At 42.1% G+C, this 9,660-nt stretch overlaps 1 protein-coding gene across 4 annotated transcripts in view; it reads left to right on the top strand.

Annotated features, from left to right (window-relative positions):
• The window catches only part of lifra (LIF receptor subunit alpha a), a 196,619-nt gene that overhangs the window by 172,456 nt on the left and 14,503 nt on the right, over nucleotides 1–9,660 (top strand). For all 4 annotated transcript variants that reach the window (XM_043703114.1, XM_043703131.1, XM_043703105.1 and 1 more), the window contains 3 exons: nucleotides 1,311–1,493; nucleotides 3,656–3,757; nucleotides 8,166–8,345. In XM_043703114.1, the coding sequence (XP_043559049.1) occupies nucleotides 1,311–1,493; nucleotides 3,656–3,757; nucleotides 8,166–8,345 (465 nt within the window). The remainder of the gene's footprint in view (nucleotides 1–1,310; nucleotides 1,494–3,655; nucleotides 3,758–8,165; nucleotides 8,346–9,660) is intronic.

Below are 9,660 nucleotides of genomic sequence, written 5' to 3'. Positions count from 1 at the left end.
TCCCAGCCTGTTCAGCCTCTCCCTGTAGCTCGGATCCTCCAATCCTGGCAACATTCTTGTAAATCCTTTCTGAACCCTTCCAAGTTTCACAACATCTTTCCGATAGGAAGGAAACCAGAATTGCACGCAATATTCCAACAGTGGCTTAACCAATGTCCTGTACAGCTGCAATATTACTTCCAACTCCTGTACTCAATACTCTGACCAATAAAGGAAAGCATACCAAACATCATCTTCACTATCCTTGTTTTTCTTTTTTTTTCCTTTTGGAGACCATTTGGGCTTCTGTTAATGATACGGTATGAATTTTGGCAGGCATAAATTTCAGTCCCTCAAAGGTTGTATCCATGTAATTGTCGATCCCATAAATCTATCCTTAAAAAGTGGTTAAAAATGTTGACTGTGAATTGAGTATATATGATATGTCCTAGACTAGGAAGCCTGCACTTACCAGTGAATCAAATCCCATCGTTCTAGTTTAAGTATTTGCATTTTATTTTAAAACTGGAAATAAAAGCTGGTGTCAGTAGAAGTGACTATGAAGTTGTTAGACTGCTGTAAAGATCTGAATAGTTTGCTAATGTTCCTTGGGGAAGGAAATGTGCCATCTTTATGCCATCTGACATTGGTATGGTCCCATACTCACTATGATGTGGTTGGATCTTTTCTCTGAAGTGACCTGTAGATTCACTCTCTTATAGAAGACCTGTCAGCACTTACTTCTCAGGTAACTTAGGATGGTTAATAAATACTGTCCCTGTCAGTAATGATCACTAATATGAATTAGATAAAAGCATTCTGTCTGCTAATTTTGTTTCATTAAACAAAAAAAAACCAAAGAACTAGTTGCTGGAAAAACCTCGCAGGTCAGGCAGCATCTGTGGAGAGAAAGCAGAGTTAACATTTCGCTCCTAATGACCCTTGAGAATGCAGAGTTTTGTTTTGTCACCTGGGATGAGGCTGAAGGCAGTGTCATATTTAGCTTCAAGCTTTAGGTTGCACTTTTTCTCATGGAGCATTTATTTGGATTTTGCCTGTTGGGTGATTGCCGGCCTGTTAAATGGAAGGAAACTGGCCAATTCCTTTTTTCCGATGACTCAATGCCTCAGAAAGACTTCCTACAGCAATTACTCTTCAGAAGTGCTACATCAGTTATAAAAGGTGCTTTTTAAGTTTTTCTTTTTAATCTTGACACTTGCATGTGCAATGACTTCCACAGTATGGGTCAGAACCATACAGCCTCACAGAATCTTTCTTGTTTACTTTCTTTTCCAGGCAACTATTCTCTAAATTTCTTTTTATCTTTCTAGATGAACATTTGGGTGACTTCAAAGCCATTGGTGTTGGGGACGGATTTCATGTGACTTGGCTGAGGCACCAAGTTGAGAGCTGTGGTTATACTGTCGAGTGGTGTGAAGTCTTGAGTTACTCTGCGTGTAACATAAGTTGGCAGAAATTTCCTTCAAACGTAACAGGTGCCATAATAAAATCAGGTGAAGCATTTTTAATCAAAAACTGTTTTACTTCAGAATCCTTGGCTGTCCCACTCCTTTCCCTGGATCTTTTTTGTGCTGTGGATCTCTCTTCTGCTTTATGTTGGCCCGCACCATCTGAGCGCTTTGTCTGTTTGGTGGTTGCATAATGGCAAGTGTATAAGAAACGTAGTTCATTATTTACAGTAAAAATATATTCCAATGAGGAAGATGGATTCTTGGAATACAGTTGCTGAATGTAGGCAGTCAACCAATTGCAAGGAACTTTCATAGTTTTGTTTTTTATGTTTGTTAGTGTCATAGAGCTTTTATAGCATGGAAAGGAATATTTGGAGCCATCATGTCTAGCTGGACATCAAATATCCGTCTATTCTAATCCTATTTTCCAGTACTTTGCCTGTAGACCTGTAAGCTATAACGTTTCAAATGTTCATCTAAAAGCATAGCAGTTTAGATGTGACACACAACTTAAATGGCTAATAGAGATATATAACTGTGACACTTCGGGGTGGTTCATTGATATTAGAGGGTGAACAGACGGTAGGCATGGAGTATGTTGATGTCATTAAAAATTATACAGGCAGCATCTTTCCTCTCTAGCTGACATGTTAAGGAACTCTTCCCTGGGTCTTCCCTCAATCACTTCTGTTCCATCTTCTGTCAGACTTCCTTCTGACTCTGAGCACTGTTGATATATTCTGTTTCAACTGATGGGGAGCTTTGTCAATTACTATTCTAGCCAATGGACACAGGGCAACTGCTCATGTCAGGATAACCATTCATCTTAACAATTGTTTTCTTTCTGTGTAGGAACAAAACCTTTGATTTCTTAATCGCTGCATTGATTATGGGGTACAAGTAGTGATATGTATTTTGTTGACATCGACACGAGAACATAATGGTTTTTATTGCCATCTTCCTTTTGTTTTTGCTTATTTGAAATTGTTCCTGTTTGAGAGAGGAAATAACTTCTATAGCAACAATTACACAACCTCCCATTATACACAAGAAGCACTTGAGGGGAAACAAATATCAGCTTTAAGGCACCCCAATTACTCTCACAAACTTGACCCTCTTTCCAGTCCATGACCTTGATGGCAATATGCTAACCTGTGTACCTCTACCCAGCCATTGACCCCTCATACCTCCACACTATCTGATGGCCCTTCACGTTGTCTACATCAATGGAAGCCCCTCCAACTACTGCCATAGATCCTCATGCCCTCCATTTGTAGCTTAGATGCCTCTAATCACCTTATCGTCTAAAGTCATTCATGCCAATCTTTGCCCCTAAATAACCCTGTGGCTCTGGTAACCCATGGAATTAAATATTCCTCTGAATGTCACAGACATTTTAAAACTGAATATTCATTCATAAAACCAATCCAATACCTTCAACTACTAAATTCATGATGAAGGCAAGCATTCCATTCAATACTTAATCCTGAATACAAGCATTTGCATTCCTATTGCCGCACCATAAACTTTAATGCCACATGGAGCCAATAGACATTCCTCTATGATAGTGAGAGATTGTGGAGTCAGTCATGCAGCATAAATTCTATAACCACTTTTCATCTTGGATTTGCAGAGAGGGAAATTGTAAGCATTGATTCTTTTATTTAAATCAAACACTTCTAAATTTTAAAGGAAAGCAATTTAAACCCTCAAAAGTTTGTGCTTCACAGAGCTCATCCACTTTTTAAAAACATTATTGCATGTATAGTTTTACCTTCACAAAGATATACCTTGTCTCTCCCAGAGGGCACTTTATTTCTCCCAAAAAAGTCTCTGGACCATGTCATCAATCTGAGTCGCAAATCTTCTCAAAAATTGTTAAGTATTTGGATCTATTCAGAAGGGTGCCAGCTTCTACATTAAATGCTTTCTTCACATCTTGGGTGAAAATGATGGCTGCTGGGTTGTGGGCCACTGTCCCCAACAATCTGCCTCCAACACACAATTTTTTTCCTCCCTTCTCCATCTTCTATAATTATCCTTTGGTTTCTCTTCAAAGTGGAGAAAGTCTATCTTGTGCTCCATATCACGTCACATTTGGACTGAGACCACACCAAACAAATTTCAGCAAGCAGCCTTTTAATTTTTTAAGTGTGCAGTTTGTTTTGTATCATTTTGATAATGAGCTCTAATATTTTTCACAGATGACTTTCAAGTTGGAGTACGGTACATGCTTGAGGTTCACGAGTGTAGGGATGATGGAGATTACTTACTGAAAAGGCTGATCGGGTATACACGTGAACTGGGTAAGTGATGTCTGGAAACATGGGATTGAGATGCCACAGCTATCACAGAGACTCGGCTGAAGGATGGACAGGACAGGCAACTCAATGTTTTTGGTTTCAGATGTTATAGGAAGGATAGAAAGAGAGGCAAAAGAGAAGGGGGAATGTGAGATTTTTCATTAAGGAAACCATTACTGCTGTAACTTGAGAAGATATTCCTGAAAACTTGTCCAGTGAAAATGTAGGGTTGAAATTAGAAATAAAAAATAAATGATCACCTTGATGGAATTGTATTACAGACCCCTCATTTGTCGGAGAAAAATGAATAAGAAAGTATGTAGAGAGATCTTGGATATAAAAAACATTGACTGAGACTACCATGGTATTAAAGATTTGGATGTTGTAGAATTTGTTAAAAACTTCCTTTATCAATATGTAAATATTGACCTTGTCTTGGGTAATAAGACAGGGCAAGTGACTGAAGTGATAGTCAGAAAACGCTTTGCGTCTAGTGATTATAATACTATTTGTTTTATAATACTTATGGAAAAGGGTAAGCCTTGTATAAAAATTTAAGGTTTTTAATTGGAGTAAGGAAAATTTTAATGGTATGAGACAAGAACTTTCAAAAGTCGATTGGAGCAGACTATTTGCAGGTAAAAGGATGTCTGATAAGTGGGAGGCTTTCAAAAGTGTGACAAGGAGAGTTAAAAGTCATCATGTTTTAGAGCAAGAGGTAAGACTGGTAGGATTAGAGAACAATGGATAAATAAAGATATTGAGGTTCTAGATTAGAGTTTTGCTGGAAAAGCACAGCAATTCAGGCAGCATTCGAGGAGCAGGAACATCGACATTTCGGGCAAAAGCCCTTCATCAGGAATCCTGATGAAGGGCTTTTGCCCAAAACGTCGATTTTCCTGCTCCTCAGATGCTGCCTGAACTGCTGTGCTTTTCCAGCACCACTCAAATCTAGAATCTACTTTCCAGCATCTGCAGCCCTTGTTTTTACCATATTGAGGTTCCAGTCAAGAGTAAAAAGAATCATGTTAAATGTAAACAGTTGGGTTCGTATGAATTTCTTTAATCGTATGAAGAGTGTCGGAGCATTCTTAAGAGGGAGATCAGAAAGGCAAAGGGACAATATGAGAAAGTCTTGGCAAATAAAGCAAGGATAATCCAAAGAGATTCTCCAAGTACATTAAGAGCAGCAAGAGAAAGAGAGTAATGCCCCTTAAAGAAGTCATTTTTGTGCTGAACCTCAGGAGGTGGGAAATGGGAGGGATATTAAATTAATATTTTGTCAGTTCTTACTGTGAAGAAAGAATTGGAGGCCAGAGAATTCAGGGAAATAAATATTGTTTTGAAAACAGTTCACTTTACAGGAGAGGAAGTGTTGGAGGTTTTCGAAAATATAAATCTCTGGGACCTGATCTAGTGTGTCGCAGGGTGTTGTGGGAAGTTAAGGAGAAAATTGTGGGGCCTCTTGTAGAAATATTTGTATCCTGTATAACTCTGGGTGAGGTGCTGGATGACTGGAGAGTGGCTAATGTGCCTTTGCTTAAGAAGGGATGTAAGGAGAAACCTGGGATTGAGATCTGAGACTTCGATGGTGGGTAAGTTGTTGGAGGTAATTCTGAAAGATGGGATTTATATGCATTTGGAGAGGTAGGAATGATTAGGGATAGTCAGCACGGTTTGGGCAAGGGATATAGTGTATTAAAAACTTGATTGAGTTTTTTTTGAGGAAGTAACCAAGGGGATTGATGAGGCCAGAGTGGTAGACATTGTTTACTCAACTTTAAAGCCTTTGATAAGGTTCCGCATGGTAGACAAATTAATAAAGTTCGATCACATGGGATACAGGGTGAGCTTGCCAAGTGATACAAAATTGGTTGAAAGGTAAGTGACAGTGGTGGTGGAGGGTTGTTTTTCAGACTGGAGGCCCATAACCAGATGTGTTCCATAGGGATTGATGCTGGGTGCTCTTTTGTTTGTCATTTATTAAAATGATTTGGATGAATATATAGGAGGCATGGTTAGTAAGTTTGTGGATGACACCAAAATTGGTGATATAGTGGGCACCACTATATAAAAAAGGTTATCCAAGACTTTCAAGAGATCTCGATCGATTAGGTCAATAGGCTGAAGAGTGGCAGATGGAGTTTAATTTGGATAGATGTGAACTATTGCATTTTGGTAGGACTTGTACACTACCCTAGGCCCTACTTTTAATTGTATTAGTTTAGAGAGATCTAGGCATTCAGGTATGTAATTCATTGAAGTTTGCATCGTGTATATTCAGGAGAAAGTGAGGACTGCAGATGCTGGAGATCTGAGTCGAGAGTGTGTCGCTGGAAAAGCACAGCAGGTCAGGCAGCATCCGAGGAGCAGGACGATCAACGTTTTAGGGTATAAGCCTTCATCAGAAATGAGGCTTCTGGGCTGGGTCTGCGAAATAAATGGGAGGGGGGGTGTGGTTGGGGCAAGGTGGCTGAAAAAGTGATAGGTGGATAAAGGTGAGGGAGAAGGTGATAGGTCAGGAGGGAGTGATGGGCAGATCTGGCGGGTGGTGTTGAGTTGCAGGCTTGGGACTGGGATAATGTGGGTGGAGGGGAAATGAGGAAGCTGTTGAAATCCACATTTATCCAGTGTGGTTGCAGGATCTGAAGGCGAAATATGAGGCATTCTTCCTCCAGGATGTTGGGTAGTAACGCTTTGACAGTTGAGGAGGCCCAGGACCTGCATGTCCTTGATGGAGTGGGAGGGGGAGCTGAAGTGTACAGTCTCATTGGTGGGATTGGTTGGTGCGGGTGGGATTGGTTGGTGCGGGTGACCCAGAGATGTTCTCTGAAATGATCCGCAAGGAGGCGTCCTGTCTCCCCGATGTAGAGGAGACCATACCGGTTGCAATGGATGCAGTAGATGACATTGTTAGAGGTACAGGTAAATTTCTGACTGATGTGGAAGGATCCCTTGGGGCCTTGGAGGGAGGGTAGAGGAGTGGTGTTGGTGCAGATTTTGCAGTTCCTGCGGTGGCAGGGAAAGGTGCCAGGAGTGGGGTGTGGGCTAGTGGGGAGTGTGAAGCTGACGAGGGAATTGCGAAGGGAACATTGATAGGGTAGGGAGGGAAATGTATCTTTGATGGTGGGATCTGTTTGGGTGGAAATGGCGGAGGATGATGTGATGTATGCGGAGGTTGGTGGGGTAGAAGATGAGGACCAGTGGGATTCTGTCCTTGTTGCATTTGGAGGGGTGGTGTACAAGAGCAGTAGTGTGTGAAGTGGAGGAGATGTGCTGGAGGGCATTGTCTACCATGTGGGAAGGGAAGTTGCAATCATGAAAGAAGGAAGCCATCTGGACTTTGAGGTGGAATTGGTCATGCTGGGAATAGATGCGGCGGAGGAATTGGGAATAAGGGATGGCGTATTTACAGGTCGTCAGGTGGGAGGAGGTGTAGTCTAGGTAGCTGTGGGAGTCGGTGGGCTTGTAGTAGTGGATGCCTTTTAATGTTGAAATTGTACCAGCCTCCACAACTTCCTCTGGCAGCTCATTTCATACACACACCACCCTCCGTGTAACAAATTGACCCTTCGGTTCCTTTTAAATCTTTTCCCTCTCAACTTAAAACTATGCCCTCTAGTTTAGGACTCCCCTACACTGTGTAAGAGACTTAGTTATTCACCCTATCATGCCCCTCATGATTTTATAAACATTTGTAAGTTCATCCCTCAGCCTCCGATGTCCAGGGAAATAAAGGTGTTGTATTGACAGTTGTCTAGTCCTCTGGGTCTTTTCCAGAGTCTGAGGATTCTTGGATGATTGCTGAGAGTGCATCCACTGTCTCTGCAGCTACTTCCTTTAAAGTCCGAGGATGGATGTGCATTTATATCACCATTCACAACATCCACATATCCCTTGATACTTCACAGTCAATTCAAGTTCTTTCAAAGTGTAGTCACTATAGGAAAAAAGAGGAGCTCCTTTTTACAAGGCAAGGTCCCATAAGCACTGGTAGCCGGGAGGTGAGTAGCTTTGGCTTCAAATTGGAAAATAGTTGGGCATTTGCTTTCTTGACTGTCAAGGTTTGAGGCCCGTGAGATAAAAGGGGATGAAATATAATATGATATGGAAAGATATACAAATAACTCTATGTAACAAACTTTAAACAGAGTCATTACTCTAATGACAGCTAATTTTTTTGAAACCACTCAAGAGAAAATCCTGACACTGCAGTTTTCTGATGGCTTCCTATAAGCCCAAGTTTTTAGTTTAGGGAGGTGCTGTGTATTGGTGCTGGCTTAGTGGGTCAAGGGGTTCCTGTGCTGGGTACTGTTCTTTGTTTTTTGTGTTTTAATACTCTGTGAGGTGTTGTCGATTAAATTGAATTGAAGTCCTGACATGATCTCTGGTCTCTCGTTATGTTCCACAGCCCCAGCCGAAGCTCCAAATCTGGATATTGAGGAAACCACGAGTGATTCAGTACTGATTAAATGGCTTGACATCCCCGTGGACAAACAGCAAGGATTCATTCAGGGCTTCAAGGTTTATTACAGTAAACTATACAACAATTCGGCTTTCAAGCCTGTGGGTGGTCAGAAGCTGAAAACAGGTAAATATGTCAGAGTTGCACTTTTGAAACGTGTCCCTACCAGACTAGGCTTCCATACAGATGCACAGTGATACATTCAACTTTTTAATGGCTGCAAGAACAGGCCATTCAGCCTTGAGGTTCTGTTATTCATTTAGCTCATAGTAGAACACGTGGCTGCAAGGATGGTGTAGGAGGGAGGGCTTCAGGTATTTGGACAATTGGACTGCATTCTGGGGAAGGTGGGACCTGTACAAGCAGGGTACCAATATCCTGGGGGGTAGGTTTGCTAGCACTCTTCGGGGGGGGGTTAAACTAATTTGGCAGGGGGATGGGATCCGTACTTGTAGTCCAGCAAGTAGGCTAGCTGTTTGTCAGGATGTCCAAGAATGTAGGGAGTCTGTGAAGAAGGTAGCACTGACAGGGAATACTTGCGGACACAGAGATGGGTTCAAGTGCGTATGGATTCAAGTGAGTATCAGAAATAAGGTGGGTGAACTTAAGGCGTGGATCGGTACCTGGGACTACGATGTTGTGGCCATCACGGAAACGTGGATCGAAGAGGGACAGGAATGGTTGTTGGAGATTCCTGGTTACAGATGTTTCAGTAAGATTAGGGAGGGTGGTAAAAAAGGAGGGGGGGTGGCGTTGCTAATTAGAAATGGTAAAGCGGCTGCAGAAAGGCAGTTCGAGGGGAATCTGCCTTTGGAGGTAGTATGGGCTGAAGTCAGAAATAGGAAAGGTGCAGTCACCTTGTTGGGTGTTTACTATAGACCCCCCATAGCAGCAGAGATGTGGAGAAACAGATTGGGAAACAAATTTTGGAAAGGCGCAGAAGCCATAGGGTCGTAGTCATGGGCGATTGCAACTTCCCAAATATTGATTGGAAGGTCTTTAGATCAAGTAGATTGGATGGGGCGGTGTTTGCGCAGTGTGTCCAGGAAGCTTTTCTAACTCAGTATGTAGATTGTCCGACCAGAGGGGAGGCCATATTGGATTTAGTATTTGGTAACGAACCGGGACAAGTGATGGGCTTGTTAGTGGGTGAACATTTTGGTGATGGTGACCACAATGCTGTGACTTTCACCTTGGTTATGGAGAGAGATAGGTCCGTGCAACAGGGTAGGTTTTACAATTGCGGGAAGGGTAAATACGATGCTGTAAGACAGGATCTGAGGAGCATAAGCTGGGAGCATAGGCTGTCAGGGAAGGATGTCGTGGAAATGTGGAACATTTTCAAGGAACACATACGACGTGTCCTTGATATGAATGCATCTGTCAGGCAGGAAAGAGATGGTCGTGTGAGGGAACCTTGGTGGACGAGGGAGGTTGAATG

Source organism: Chiloscyllium plagiosum, chromosome 2 (genome assembly GCF_004010195.1).
Source record: "Chiloscyllium plagiosum isolate BGI_BamShark_2017 chromosome 2, ASM401019v2, whole genome shotgun sequence".
Classification (NCBI taxonomy): Eukaryota; Metazoa; Chordata; class Chondrichthyes; order Orectolobiformes; family Hemiscylliidae; genus Chiloscyllium; species Chiloscyllium plagiosum.
Note: the sequence above shows the minus strand (reverse complement) of the source record. Positions and strands in the feature narration are given on the sequence as shown.